We start from the raw sequence: 16101 nt of genomic DNA on the forward strand, positions 1-16101 counted from the left end.
ATCTTGCCTATTTATTTATTTTTCCCCTATTTCACTGGGTAACCATGCAGAGCTACCAGAAGACTAAAGCGTGTGGGTCTAAGGTGAAGGTAGGTCTTCACACTTTGCAGGGATGACCAAGGGCAGGTGCTGTGGCAGCCTGCAAGCCAGGTTTTATCCTTTTGCGTTCTTACTGGAATTTGTCACAGTCAATATGCCAGTAGCTTGCTTCCCTTTCTGTCCTTCCCCAGCACCAAATCCTTGTTTCTCACAGAGCTGTATGACTTTTGGGAAGGAGAACACTAATGTGCCAGTGATTATCACACTGATGATAGCTGACAAATGCTCAGTTGGCACCAGGGAGGAACTGGTCCTGAATTTATGTGCCTTATTCTCCAACACTTTGTTGTTGGACATGACAAGCAGAGGGTTTTACACAGACATGAGAAGTAAATCAGCCTACGGGGAAACGCAGTTATAGGAAACAGGCTTAAAAATTGTCCCAAAATAGGCCTAAAATTGTCTTATAAGCCATTAGCCCAGTCCAGAGGAAAAAAAAAAAAAGTGTGTGTTTGTCTTTCTTTAGGGCTTCACAACACCCAGCTCTAAATGCCACTAGCACACAGAAGAACAGGAGTGACCATAATGCTCAGAAAATACCCCCATTCGCTACGTCAAGCTCTTCCAGCGACACATCAAGCAGCTCTTCCTCTTCACTTTCATCAGAATCGACCAGCCAGTTCTCCATGGTTCAGGATCAAACCCTGTTGGACATTGCCTCCATCACTAGATTGGCCCCAGGAGAATCACCAAACCCTCAACCACTTGAGCAAAGAGATAAAAATTTAGCAATATCGTGTTCCAGCCCACTTGGAGCAAGGACTATTCCAGCATCTTGCCTAGCCAGCCCCAGGCTCAGTCTAACACCCAGCTCAGCCAAGCCACAGCAATACTCTGACTCCTCTCCAGTCAGTCCAGGGATCAATGCAATTTCCTTCTACACTTTTTGTCCTCACACAGCACAAAACGTACAAGCTTCAGCATCAGATCACACACTGACCCCAGCCAGGAAAAGCACAAGGCCTCCAGCAACAATGACTCCTGAAGATAGTTCCCAGTCTCCTGGCTACTCTAAAACTGGGTTAAAGAATACAGGAAAGGGTTTTGAATCAGATCTGGAAGATCCTGATCATGAAAGGTACGTATCCAGATCATACACATGTTTAAGTCCTCAAATGACTCAACTTAGTACAGGGTCATTAAGAGCCTCTTGTAAAAAAAAGTTAAGTATCTTTTATGATTTAGATGTTCCAGGTGTTTGTTTTCCAGCAACTACCCTGTGCTCCCACTAAACCCTGTTATCCAAGAAGCAAAACACCGTATTTTCCATACATTCATTTAGCTCTCCAGACCTGATTACAGACCATCCCTGGGCCAGGTTATCAACCTCAGCTCCTCCAACAGCACAGTTTCAAGGTGCCTCATTTCCTTCCAAATGAGAAAGCACATCTCTCCCTATACTAGCAGAGAGAACCTCTGCTGTTACTATGAAGCCTGACAGGCGAGAGCTGGGGATGGTATTCAGTGACATGGCCGGTATCTCCCTTCCCAAACCTCAGGCTCTGTGGTCCAACCGCAGACAAGCTGGGTTGATTTCACTCCTGTGAGCCTCTGAACTCCACACTGTGTCTGCCACTTCTTTCCTTGGCAGGAGATTTGTAACCACGAAGGAATTCCAAGCCATGGAGAAAGAACTAGAGGATGTAAAAGAAGAACTGAAATGCCTGAAGTGGAAAGTGAGGCACATTGGTGAGACTGTGCAGCCTCTGGCCGAAGACAGCAAGCGTTACAACGGCTACACCCTGATGGAGCTCAAGGCAATGGTGCAGTTTGAAGATGACCCTTACAAGGCTGCACACAAGATTCTAACTGCACTCTTCAGCGATGTCTACTTGCTACAGCACTCAGTCACTGAACAGGCCTGCAACTCCCGATCTCTGCCCAAGCCCAAAATAGACCCAGAGCTGTACACGGTGTACTGTGACATTCTGAAAAGCATATTCCCTGGAATTAGCAGCCAGACTTTGAGGGAAGAGACACAACACGTGCAGAAAAGCACCCAGAAAGAGGTGCAATAACACCAGAGCCCACAAGATGCTCTGCAAAGTGAGAGGTCTCCGATGATTTTAGAGGACTGAACTGTGGTAGGTACCGTTGGTTGAGTCCATCCCTTTTAGGTATGAAACATCTGTAAAGATACTGGTGAGCTCTGAGCCCTTCATGCCACTTGCCCAATAAGACAGGGTGGGAAGGCATTCTGCATATTACCCACATTTTAGAAAAAAATTGCTCCCTTAGTGTCTCTTACAATATACGAACATTTCTTTGTTTCCAGCAACTACAAATGCTGATAAAATAATCCAGAGAAGGCATTGTATATCCAAGAAAGGGCCTTCCTCCAGCCCCAAACAGATCAACCAGCATCTGGGTAGTTTCTATTTTCTAGAGTATCATTCATTAAATGACATTACTTGTTAGAAAATGGTGCCTGTTCTTTTTATTTATTTATTTTCTAAAGAAGCTTTGCACATCAAATCAATCCAACAATCACAACTTGAATACACACTGAGACGGGACCTAGGCATGCAGCAAACCACCCTCCTCTGCCCACGATCCTGGGTTACACGGGAAGAAAACCAGGGCGCGGAGGTCAGTAGCTGCAGGGCAGCCAAGCAGGTCTCCATTCTAACTGGGGGCCAGGGCATAAGAGCGTGCAATATGCCCCTAAATCACCAACCCAACAGTGAAACAGGTCTGTGACCCACATCTCTCCCAACCTCTGATGACTGAGCCGACAGACCAGCTCACTTGTGTTAAAAACTGTGCTGTGCCTTCCCATGACAATGATGCCGAAAGGCCCCACAAGGTGCCCGCTGTTATGGGGCCTGCCCCAAGGGAAGGAGGCTGCTGGTCATGGAGGACACAGAGGAAAATGGCCCTGGAGCTTCTTCCTCTCCATCTCGGACACAGCAAAGTGCAACTGTTGTTCATCCATCAGGTTCTGCTCACGGGGCTGGCCTTGTAGCTCATTTTGTAAAGATCTGGTGGGGATGGAGGGGTGGAGGGATGTTCTTGTGCCATTTTGCTCAGTACCAACGGAAGATACTGCTTCCCTACCCTACTGGTTCACCCACCCACTTTCAGAGTCATTGACACTTCTTGGAAACAGTCATTTCTCTGGTCTCGATGTGACAAATAACATCAAAACCCAGACCATGTCCATCCTGCACAATGCTGCTGCTCCCTGCCAGGCCACTGAGGATGGCAAGATGAGCAAAAGGGTAACCTGTGAGTTCAGCCTACCTTTCCCTCTGCTGGGATATAATCCACTTAAGGTTATTCCAAAAACAACAGGGGGGAGGAGAAAAAAAAAAAAAAGGCAGATCATTCCTCGTGTCACCACAGCTCCAGACATCTTTGGAGGATGGGAAGGGGCAGTACACTGAGAGGACACACTCTTCTGCATAAGGATGTGTTGACATTTGTATGAGAGATCCTACCTGTCTTTCAGCATGATGAACCTACACTGTTCTCTGCTGGGCCTACAAATACATTTTTTTAAGCTCCTTATTATTAGCATTTTATTGACTTACAAGCTGATGTGCAGACACAGGCGCATACTCTGCCCATGTAGCCTCTCCGTACCACGCTACAGCCAAGGTCTACAGCCGTATCTGGCAAACTACCAGGTAGCTACAGGCAATACACAGGGCTGTGTCCAGTGCCTGCCCTCGGGGCGGTCACAGAACCAAAGCAAGGGACTGGGAAAAGGATGCCTCCCTCCAGCCAGCTCCCTTCGTAGGTGGGCACAGAGGTGCACGTCAGATGGACGGAGTCGCTGGAGACGCAGTGTCCCCTCAGAGCAAATCACACACCCCAGTGAGCACTGCGGTGGATTATGGCAAATCATCTGGAAGGCTCCATGCACTGTGGAGGGGATGTCTGTGTCTCACAACCCTTCCTGTAAGTATTTATGTTCTGCTTTCACAGCTCTTTTTTTGCAGGAAAATGTGTCCCTTCGGTTCAGATGGGTGGGAATAGGCCGGCCCTCCTCTCACAGAACTCACGTAGGCACTGCTTCAGACTTCCCTTTCTATGACAGACCTGACCCCCGACTCTCTCAGAGGTGTCTCTTCAGAGCTTCCCAGAATCTCCAGGGGACACAGAACTGAGGAAAACGCAATGTAGGTACTAGCAGCATCAACCTTCATATGCTGTATTGCCCACCCTCTCCGCCTGTAAAATCTTCCGATGAGAACAGTTTCTGTGGCTTCTCATGCTCATGAGGCCAGACAACATACTCAGGTTATCTCTTTTAGCCTTGTTCTCCTCACGCCTACTAGTAACAAGGTCCAGCATCGGTCTCTGAATTATTTTTATTAGCCTTGCATCATCAAGGCTGGTTCTGTCAGGTCCTGTCAGTTCTGGGTCCCTTTCAGGTTTCAGTGTCCTCCTTCTGCATCAGTTGTGGCACGAATCACCTCTGCCCATTTTGGAGATGTGCGTTAGGTCTTTTGACAGTCACGGCTTTTAGCTATTCCTGTGGAGCCTGCAGGTTATTTGCATCCAAGTGGAGTTGGCCAGTCTTGCCAGACCTTCCATACATTATTATTGGGCATCTGCAGCTTCTGAGTGCTGGAGTCTGTCCGGGTGCCCTACCTGCCGCAGCAGCCCAAGTGATCAGCTGCAGGGGACCTCTGAAAAAAGCAACAGGGCATGCCCACTGCCTTTGTGCTTTACAGACTGGCCTCCTTCTTTTCCTCTGCTGCGTTTGTACCTTGAAGGCAGCTCCGCCTCTTTGAAGATGGTTTGTTCTTCAGCTACTACATTATCTGCACCTTTGTGACCATCTCCAGCGCTTTGGCCACCTTCCCTGATTTTTCTACAGGGAGAAAAATCCACTAATTCTCTACTCATTTTCCGAAGTGCTTCCTGTTGTTTGCATTCTTGTGCATTGCCAACTCCTTCATGCTTTTACAAGCCTCAGCGTTCCTTGCTAGCTTAGCTTACCTAAGTTTGCTGGGGAGAGAAACACAGCTGTCTTCCCACAATTCTGAAGAGCTTTTCTGCGTCCAGTCTGTTTTTATTTCTATAGTCACCCACTCCTAAGAGAACAGGAGGGTGAAGGCTGAATGTCTACACCTGCAGAAAGAGCCCTTTTCCTTAGAGGGCAACAAAACTGAGTCAGCGTAACAGAATATTTAACAGCAGTATCTTAAATATCTTAAATTGCCTGAAAGCATTTTTTTACTTTCACTTTTAACTTCCTGCGCTTGCCAGAAATGTGTACTGTTACAAGCATGCTCTGTCTTAAGACCTTAGGTCTTGCTGCCTGGTATTCAGACAGAAAGGCAATTACACAGCCCCATTATTCTGACTGTTAAAAATATTCAGCCATTGTTCGTCTTGGACAATTCGTACTGATTTGCACCGTGCCTGCATTGCTCCTTAGCCTAAATAAGCCTTCACTCCAAAAATGTTATCATCTTCACAGAGACAGGCAGAGAAGGCAATCAGACACATAGTGAAAAATTAGTCTATAAATCCATGTTGCATTCCATCTATTCTCCATTAAACTATATAAACCTATTTTTTCCTTGAACATGTACTTGCAAGTCTGAAGACCCAATACCAGACCAAATGATTTTTTCTTTCCTTTCTTAACTACAGACATTACATTTGCTATTCTCCAGTCACACCCAGACCAGAGATTCATCAGCATTACACTTATTCAAGTAACATGCACTCTCTGTTATGTATTCATCCCTGCATGTAACCCGAGGACCTAAGAGCCACGGCACAGGTTATCTTCCCCTGTGTCATCTCTAGGAGCAGATGTCTAGCCAGAAGTGTGAGGACATTAATACTTTTTCCAGCCTCAGGCAGTCTGTAGTTTGTACTGATTGATTGCATTAAATAAGCAACCTATTAATATTCACCACGCTGTGGCTCAGTAGGCTTCTGTTGGCAGAACAGATTCCACAGCAGATAAGTTATGTTAAACAGAGAGTCCTGATCCATACTGGTCATAGACTCACAGAATAGTTTAGGCTGGAAAGAGTCTCTGGAGGTCAACTGGTCCAACCTCTCTGATCAGACAGTATTCCAGTAAAAGAAATTGAATAATAAAACCTGTGCTGCAAAAACAAAACCATTGCGATACAACGAACATCTGACAACAATGACAAAAAAAAAAAAAGAAAGAAGAAAGAAGCCTTACAAACAACCTGCATTGGAATCGCTTGCAGATCAGATCCGCCAAAGGAAAAGCTGAGGAGTTTTCTTCTCCCGGAAGCACTGTGCTGGGAGACCATCTAGACAGGAGCTCTTCACTGGCTAATCAGCCTGTAGAAACTTAATTTACATCTGCATCAGTGGATAAAGAAGATAAATGGCAAAGTTTCCGTGGCACTGCTTTGGAGGGCCCTTTGCTGTGGTTAGATCTACATGCACTGCCAATTCACTTTTCAGACTTCTCATTAATATCTCTAATGCATAACTGTGGTCAAAATGGGTCACTGAGTCTTACACTTTATGACCTCATGCTTACCCCTTCGTACTGTTAATAGCAATATCCCTGCATAATGTGAACGGTTTCTGCAAAACAAGTCTGGTTTATGACTTAAAATACAGCAGAATTAGTTTAGGCAACTGTCAACATCTTAATATTAATTATCAGCATTATCTGTCCTGAAATCTGAGTCACAGGGGTTTGGGCGATACCATTAATTACCATTAAGCCCTTCTCCATTCTCCCTGCATGAGCGCCTGCTTCTCATGATGTGTTTTCTATACATTTATATACCTAGTTCTTCTTGCACACTCCAATTCAACTTGAACTCAGTAATTTTCATATTAAATCTACAATCTTTGTTTCCCAAGGTGAAACTGCCTCTGGAGACTCTCTTCCATTTCTCAGATCCGTATGTTTCCGTAGGTGGCTACTTTTTCCCCCATGAGCTGGAGCCCTCCCCTACGAACCTCTCCTGCCCTTGGGAGTTTGACAGGCAAACAAGGGTCCAACAAGTCGTCCCCCGGCCCTTAGTCTCAACCTACAAGCAGATGACCAAGGTGCAGATCTCCCTCGGTCCTTAACCAGGAAAAAGAGCGACACTGGGGGATCCCAAAGGACTTCGGGTAGAATACTCAAGGACAGAACATGCACTGACCTACTCAAGTACGGTACTGAGAAGTGCAGACCTTAGCTTCTTGCAGATTTATTGTGAAGGGTACATTTTCTCAATGCCCTGAAGAGGGTGATTAAAATACATATGAATGTCTTCCTGGGTCAGTGGGTTTTGATCAGATCTCCCATTTTGTGTCAATATTCAGATACGTTACCACCCCAGAGAGATGAATAATAGGAGTGATTTCACTTCTCTGACAATATAAAACAAAATGAAAAGTCTTACTATCATCCCACGTACTTTTCCATGAATTCTGGCCACAGACAGATCTCTTCCTGGTAATGGAAATGTCAGTTTGATTCATCTGTTCACCAACTAATCCTTACCAAACAATTTCCAGTATATAGCAAGCCATCCAAAAACACTCCTTTGGAAACGAGCCAGAACTGACATTCATTGTAGATTAGTTTTTACCACTGTTTAGGCTTATCCCATTTCAGGAAGCTTTGCTACTTTATTTTTAGCAGTGCCTCCAGCAGACCAGGAAAGAGGCAGATCGTAAGACAGCCGCTAATCTGCAAATCTGAAATTATAGTTGGGAGACTGAACTTGTTATTATACAGCGAGATGACTACAGCAGAGGTGACCTTTCTGCCAGGCCAGAAGTGTTATCCGCACTGATCTAGGCCTTTAACCAGCCATGGAAAGTATAGATTATCACGTGTCAAAGGAAAAACTTCTCCCTATTAGGACAGTCAAGTATTAAAACAGATTGCCCTGAGAGGTTGTGCAGCCTCCATCCCTCGAGGTTTTCCAGGCCGAACTGGATGAAGCCCTGTGTAACCTGGTCTGACTTTTGTGAGGTTGAAGAAAAAGGTGTGTAATTGCAGAAAGCAGCCAGGAAAATCTTTGACGAATGGGAGCAGAGCGCCATGAGTAACAGGCAGGAACAGCACCATCAGTGTTTTACGCTTGCCAAGCCACACTTGTAAGCAAGCAGGGCGGCAGCCCTCAGTGCCTCAGCTCAGCTCGCGGTGCTGGCTGAGTCATTTTTGCCAACCGCTCTGTACGCTCAGTAAAGCTGCTGCGCCGCTGCTGCCTCAGTCCTCGCCCGTTCTGATGAAAGATGAAAGCTCTCTTTTGCTCAGGATGAAAGTTCTTTCCCCAGCTTGTTACAGACAGAAACGGCTATTCTGGCAGCCACCTTATGCTGCCATCAGGCAGAAGAGAAAGCTTAGTGAAAAAGATAAAAGGGCTCAACTGCTCCCCGTTCATTATCTTTACCACAGGAACCATCTCTTCACCCAAAGTACAATGCTCCCCTTGGGTGAAGAGTCATTTGCCTGAGAAACCTTCACAGCCATAGCAGCTTCTTCCGTATTCCCTACCCTCATGCACACCACGCTTGCTTTCCATCTGAGCCTTTGACCAACATCTCCAGCTGTACTGACGGGGATACAGCTTGGAGATCAGTTCTGTCCGTAAGACTCAGCTGGGCTCACGCACTCAAGCTGAGCGCCAGGCTCCTCCCGGCCCTTACAATGGCTCCGAGATGCAGTATCCAGATCTAAAGCTTCTCTTTAGCACCGCACCCACCCCTCCTCCAAGGCCAGACGACTTTCAGGTAGCAACCGGCTGCTTTGCCGAGAAGATGGAGGCACGGCTATTTCTAAGTTCCTTTAGCGTTTTCCGACATTCACCTCTGCACACTTAGCCCAGCACGGTGAACTCCCAAAAACCGCTGTGAGGCTCCTTTTCCAGCTAGATCCAGATAAACTACTGAACACAAGCAACCGAGCTCTGAAACAACAGATCACTTATAAGGGGAAACAGTTGAGCACGTGTTAAATGTATCTCTGAGACATCTCTTTAGGCTTGTGGTTCCCCAGAATGCCCACCCTCTTGGGAAAGCTGCACAAAATCTCTGCATGCTGACATTTTTGGAAGGCCCACGAGCAACAGAGCTGAGATGTGCACCAAGAATTTGTGAGTCAAGTTGATTCTAGTGACACCAAAGAGACCTTGAGCAAGTTGGAAGCTAAGAGCAGGATTTCACTGTGGCCTCACTGTATAACTGAGACCTTGGGAAGGCTGCTAGCAGATCATGAGGTTGTGGCTCTTCCCCTCCTAATTAAAGCCAAAGGAGTGAGCTATGGGGTGGAGGATCGTGCAGTGTTGGAAGCAATAGTCCAGGGTGGGAAACTCCTACCCTGCTGATCACTGGGATGGTCAGTCCTCTCCATCAACCAGGAGGTAAGAATGGGAACACTAGAGAGCCATCAGACAGAAGGTCTGTGGCCTTGCTTTCCCATTTCCCAGTAATTTCTTGGTCAGTAAGAAAAAAGTCGCAAACTGCAAATGTTTCCTTTTACGCCTAGATCTCAACACCACAGCACTTCACAGGGTCCTGAGCCAGGGTGGCTGGAGCTGATGCTATTAGACAAGGGTGGAAAACTGATCTCTTCCCAGCAAGATTTAGAGGCCAGTCGGACAGGAAATTACTCCAGCTGGGCACTCTGTCCCCATCTCTCAGCTCTTCCTGCAGCTAGGAGATTCACTCTATAATTGCTTTCTCAGTCCACATTTTATCCTCAGCTGACAGAATTCCATTAGGGTGATACAAGCTGCGTGATAAAGGGATGTTTGTGTCTCACATGGGCTGTAAGTCATTTCTCAGCAAACAAGCAAATAGTCACAGAAATGGGCAAAGAGACCACCGAGCCAGGAACCCTCCTTCTCGTGCTCTGAACACCAGGATCTCAGCACTCAAACGGAAGCAAACATTCCTCCAGTACGTTATACTCCTCTCTGCTTCCCATTCTGCTCTTCAGAGGAGACATGTCAGTGCACGTCTCCAAAACCCACATTTACCTCTGAGCATTTCTGAATGGACAATAACCAAGCAGGCAGACATGCCACACCGGCACCCCTAGGGATCAGAGCCCCGTGCAAAAAGGAGCCTCCATGCTGTGATCATAGGGGTTGGTGACACCACAGATCACGGGTAGCAGGTGGCCTACGTATGGGAAAGTAGATGAAATGAAACTAAGGTTGTAATATATCTGAGCACATACTCCTGAAGAGCAAAACAGGTTGGTCACACCTGCAAGACAAAGAACGATGATTCTGAACACGACCTTCAGGACTGTTTTGGAAGACAAAAGGAGAGACTTTCTAAGCCTAATGATGCAGCTAAAAGATAGACATGATGAAAAAAGCTAAAAGGGAATACAGGAAAGTGCATCAAATGCTGTAGCATGCATAGGTACAGTCTCTACACTACTGGTGAAGCCATTACTAGGCAGTGTGTTCCAGAGTCCACATTTTTTGAAGACTATTGGAAGAGATTTGGCTCCTTCAGTGACTTTTACCAGAAGAGTGGCTCCTGTTAGAGCTCAGCCTCCTGTATCAGCAGCCCCAGAACGTGGAGGCCAGCCTAAGGCATCCCTACACAACGTGTCTGCTCACACCAGTGCTGGTGTGGACTCTAATCACGCACTATATTCCCCACGCCAGCACAGAAGCGCACCCAACAGTGAGGACTGCCGAAGCAGACAGCAGGAGAGAATGAGAAATTCTTTTGTCTTACAGAGTAAAAGCCACTGACTCAATCAAAGCGAAAGCAGACCCCATCCCCTGCCTGAGACAGAGTTCAGATGTTAATATTGCACTTCACGTTTGCTCTTACCTGACTTAGGCTAAGTGAGCTTTTCCTGGTAATGTAAGAGGGTTTAAAGACTCAACATGCAAACTCCCTCACCTATTGCTCTCATCCTCACGTCATCACTGGCAGCGATTCCTACCTCTGGTCTTTCTAGTGTGTTACCTGATACACAAGATCTCTGTCCAATCTCACAACACCCAGTCATTCACTGGCACTGTCAGGCTCTTGCAGGTGTTACCGGTCTGGCACACATCCCTGAAATTATGGGACTGAGCATCACTATGGGGAATGACTGACACACCAGGAACTTGGTAAAAGCCCAGCAGGACCAGGAAATCTTACCTAAGCAGGATGCTGTGGCGCCATTTTATGTCCAGGTCCAGCCTGAGCCATGAGAAGGGCTCAGTTTAATTTAGCTGCTGTTATGCAGTGCCTCATGTAGCTCTTAGGGGGTCATCCTTCAAAATGAAGATGACTCTCCTGACTCCGTAATACACGAGCTTCCATGTCCTCTATGCTGCCTTTTACACCGTCTGCATCACGGCTTGCTCCCTTGTCCACATACAGATGCTTCTCACTGCTGTTTAAATTCTACTGGATTAAGCCACAAAAAGGCAGAAATTGAAAGACACCCAGGCATCCCCGTTTTCAGATAACACTATGAAGACTGATAAAAATATCTTTTTAAAGATCAAAAAGTAGGCAGCATGACATGTACTTCCTCACAGATTATTTCTTTATCCTCTGCCCTTCTCGGTGTCATTGTGGGACAAACAAACTCATTTCTGTTATCTTGATCCAACCCCTTTAAAGCAAGTCACTACAGGTAAAGGTGAGCAACTATGACAAAGGTTTTTGAGTGGTCCAGAAATCGGAACTGGACTAAAGTTTAATAATTTACACCAAAGGCTTCAGCAAGAATTCATATTAATCTTTCCTTCTCCTTTGTCATGCTTTTGACAATGTCAAATGATGTGTTACTCCTCACATTCTCGCTGGATTACTCTTGCTGAAACTGTGCCTGACATTGACTGAAGTGCTCCGTGGGGATTTTCCTGATTGCGTGTTTACTCTTCCTCTTCTCCCTTCTGTAAATGCTAGACTGACATGAATGTACTTGTGACTAGTTAGTTAAGAAAAGGAGAAAAATGAAACTAAACTTTTTTTTTTTTTAAACTCTGATTCATTGTGGAAGTGAGTCAAGTATCTATGTTGGAGTATATCGGGCTGACTAGGACACTTAATTATCATTGGTTGTATAAAGGGTCATTACATCTCAGCACCAATTAACAGGGCAAACGCTGACATTTCCTACTACACAGAAATTAATGACATATTTTCTAAACATATGCTACTCTATATATGACTGATTGGAATCAAGGACTTCACTAGGCCTTGCCTTAGTATGTCATCCCAGAGCAGACAGCAGGGTGGCAAACCCTTCTTTCAGACAGAGACACTGCAGGGCAGGATGTTCCATAACTTAGTAATTTTTTGTAAATGTTTTAAAGACTTTCATGGTCTTTCCACAGCGTGGCTATTGTGGGGAATCTCTTGAATGGGTAAAAGGAGCTAGTAGGAGAGGTTGGTGGAAGGTACAAGCCAATGCTGTCTCTGTGCCAGACCAGCTGCACTGGATACAGATTTCCCCAGGCAAAAGGTGTGAAAACTGGCTGCAGCTACCAACCGACTAAAGAGGAAGTGCCGATGGCGGAGAAACGAGTGACAGAGGGAACTGTGACCCATTTGAGCTTGACCAAGTATTTTGCAATAATTTACAAAACCTGGAGTTACCTCAAAGGATTAGGATTGAAAAGAATGATACCGAGAAGACAGATGAGCATAGAAAGTCCCTTCCGCCCTCATACTTTTTCTGATCAATAAGAAGGATGCTGTTCTGTGCCAGGAAACATGACGGATTTAATTTCTCTTCACATTCAATGCAATTTTATCAGAAGAACAGCCAATATGACAGGCCTCATCTACTGATTGCCTATATGACAAATCTGTGATTGTGTCTTAAAACCCTTGCTACGGCCTCTCCTCTTCCAAAGGCATACATTTATATCTGTTCTTAGACCTAACAATAACCCTCCTTTCAGCTCCTCCTCTTTTTCATTTTGGAGTTGCACGGAATAGTTATCTGATTTGGAGCAAAAATTAAAACTTGGTTTTTGGTAGAGCTACACTGGTAAACGCATGAGGGGAGACAGTTCTCAGAACAACAGAGGGTTCTTTTGCCTGCAGTTTGGGAAGAGCATTTAAACAAAGTACAATATACTCACACACACAATTTTACATTTAGAAGTAAAAAGTGGCTTGTAAGTTGCACAAAACACATTTTCTTACTCCGTCAATACACAGAAACCCGGGAACTGCATTGCTATCTTGTGTCTTTTCAGTTTAGCCAAGTATGCTTTTTATAAGCAAATATACAAGATATTGCACTCCTGACAGTACAGAAAGAGAAGCATCACATTTTGATTCTGTATCAGGCACTGCAATAGTATATCTCTGTTTCATGTCTAAAAGCATACACTGACTTCAGTGTTCCGTTCTCTCTGGAAACAAAGAGCGAGTTCTAAATGAGAAAGGAAGAATCTTCTATGGAAGACATTTACAGCTTGTCACAGCTGACAAATCTGCAGTGAAAAGTATATTTGCACAGCTACAAATATTGCAGCATAATTATTTGGTTAGAGTTTTTGGTTAAACAACTACATATTGTTTTATATAGTTGTTTATTTTGTATTTAAAAATGCAGTTCACTCCTTACCTTCTGCTAGTTAAAATGCATTTACCATTTCTCAAATGTGATGATACGTTGCTGGCAACAGATCTGGTTGGTGCAGCATAGAGGTATGGCCTCCTTGTTCATATAACCAAATTCAGGTAAAATAACAGAAAAGAGCATTGCTCTGTAGCAGGAAGACTCTGAAGAACGTGTGGACCATGTGTCAATGGCACTTCAGGCAAAGCTTGCTTTTTTCATGGTAGTGAAATAACAAAAGAAATAATTATTTCACTGCAAAAGATTAAAGAAGTGACAGCTGAAACTTACTTATTAAACCTTGATAAACCCACTTCCTGATCTCCATTTTCTAAAAGCATTCATCACGCTTCTGCATGCCCAGTGGAGCCTCTCCAGATGTCAGAAAGTGTCAACCCTTGAGAGAGCCATGGCATCAAAACCTACAGTGGCAGCCTAGAAACAGAGAGGTAAAGAGTATTTCCTCTAATAAATGCATTTCCCAAAGAACTATTTACAGGCATCAGAAACAAAGCAGACACTTCCTTCTAATGAGGAGCTTTATGATCATCCAACTAGGATTTAGGAATTAAAGCTTGAGAAATACTCTAAAAGCCTCCTCTTATGACCATCCTGCTTCACCCAAGTTCTTGGCAGGAACAGTTGTCAGTTAGCAATAAGGTTCTCAATCACTCCACGTTCTTTCCTCCCTGGATTTTCAATTAAGAGAGGGGGAAAAAAATCAGACAGATAATGACAATTAAAAAAACAAAGCAGAAAACTGAATTAATGCTTTAATTTCATTACTGAAGAAAATTTCCTGTAGTGACTAAAACTTCCTCTCGTAAGACAGGAGGTGGTTCAGCAGCAGCAGACACAGAAAATCTTCCATTTGGATGATACATATCTTGAAGAACTAGACTGCAGGTATTTTGGGCTGCATGCATTCAGAACTTTCCAATCACAATCCCTTGTTATCTTTTCCTCCTCTGCAGTCTTTTTTCACATATGCAGGTTTTTGGACGCAAAGCTGTTAAGGAAAATTGAATGCTGTTTTAAGACTTTATCTGTATTAACAGTGAAGTCACAGAGTAAAACGAGGAAGAAACTTGCCCATTTCTCTTTCCATCCCAGAATGAATGCTAAGCTACTCTTCTCAGCAATGTTTCTTACACTGACAGCAAGTGATGCCAATTTTTTCATAGTCCTATGGAATCGCTTTCCTATAGAATCTGGTCTGAATTCAACAGCTGACACAGTTCTGAGTAGGAGGTTGGACCCTCCCTCAGGAGGGGACTCCCTGAAGTCTCCTCCAACCCTGTCATTCTACGAATCTGTGTAATCAACCACTGCGGCTGATATCAGTAAGTACTACAGAGGAGACACAGGGCAGATGGCAACAGGCAATCCTCAACTGATGACTGCACAGGCGGGCTGTGTCCTTAATGCTTGGACCATTGATGTGATGGTCACGGCAATGACAGCTACTCTTTACTGGACATAGCGTTCTGTCTGCACTAGAACCCAAGGTGCCATTACAACAGGCACTGAGATGTTCAAAATACTTTTGATGCAGCTAGTGCTAATATAATAATATCTTTGAACCTGTATTTGTACAGGCAATAGCATTTCAAATCCTTCTCCTACAGACTGTTATTAAAAGCCATCAAATAATTTCTGTAACACTTTCTAGAGAAACTAATTGGAGAAAGTGTCATGCTAAGGAGAGAAAACCAATCATGAATATACCAGCTTGGCTGAGAATTTGTAATTATTTAGGGAGCTATTCTGTGTAATTTACAATGAAAGACTGGGACTCTTCAGACTATAAATACAATCTACTCATTCTCCTTGGGAAAAAAAGAGGTTGTCTTTTTAATTATCACTTTGAAAGAGAAAAGACCAACCAGAAAGACAGTGGGAGGAATAAAGTCAACATGTTTTCCCCCTTGTCACACTTACCATGATTTTGAATTTGCTTGAGCAGCAACAAGCAGCTAATTCTGAGACATATACGCATCGCCTCTAAAGCTGCGTAAAAGGCCAGTGGGGATGCGATGAGCCTATAATTCCAAAAGCTATCTATGAACCCATACAATTAACACCAGTTCTCAGTTTATCTTAGGTCAGGTTCTTTCCTGAGGACTTCTGTGCATGTGTTGGCAAGCTATGACTACATGCCACATATGTCCTTGATTTATATCATCCACTTTCAAATTTAGATATAGAATAAAAATCCACCAGAGTATGATATCCCTGGTTTGCCTTCCTATGGCAGAAAAAGTACAGCTAAATACATAAAAGAGGTGTAAGTCTCCCCACTCTTCCCAGTTTAGGTCTATACCAGTGTTTATTATCCATGCTGTCTCTGTAGAAAGTGAGCGGAAGAAAACTGTAGAAGACAGAACTAACCTGGATCAGCCACAACCTGCTTCTTTTTGCTGTTTGTGACAATCTCATTTTCATTCATCATTCGTACATCTTGATCTCCCACATGATTGCTGAAAAGATTAAAATCAGTA

The 16101-nt window shown here is 44.5% G+C and overlaps 2 protein-coding genes across 2 annotated transcripts in view; one reads left to right on the forward strand and one right to left on the reverse strand.

The window, feature by feature from the left end:
- GSG1L (GSG1 like) overlaps positions 1 to 2117 on the forward strand; it is a gene marked incomplete at its 3' end in the record, with an annotated part of 55988 nt that extends 53871 nt beyond the window's left edge. Inside the window, exons 7-8 of the mRNA XM_082006785.1 lie at positions 1000 to 1177; positions 1691 to 2117. Of these exons, the coding sequence (XP_081862911.1) occupies positions 1000 to 1177; positions 1691 to 2117 (605 nt within the window). The remainder of the gene's footprint in view (positions 1 to 999; positions 1178 to 1690) is intronic.
- Positions 2118 to 14280: 12163 nt separating this feature from the next.
- Positions 14281 to 16101, reverse strand: part of KATNIP (katanin interacting protein) — a gene marked incomplete at its 5' end in the record, with an annotated part of 62826 nt that continues 61005 nt past the window's right edge. The window contains 2 exons of the mRNA XM_082006503.1: positions 14281 to 14609; positions 15992 to 16080. Of these exons, the coding sequence (XP_081862629.1) occupies positions 14554 to 14609; positions 15992 to 16080 (145 nt within the window). The 3' untranslated portion in view covers positions 14281 to 14553. The remainder of the gene's footprint in view (positions 14610 to 15991; positions 16081 to 16101) is intronic.

Source organism: Phaethon aethereus, assembly GCF_964289735.1.
Source record: "Phaethon aethereus genome assembly, chromosome: 15".
NCBI classification, from domain to species: Eukaryota; Metazoa; Chordata; class Aves; order Phaethontiformes; family Phaethontidae; genus Phaethon; species Phaethon aethereus.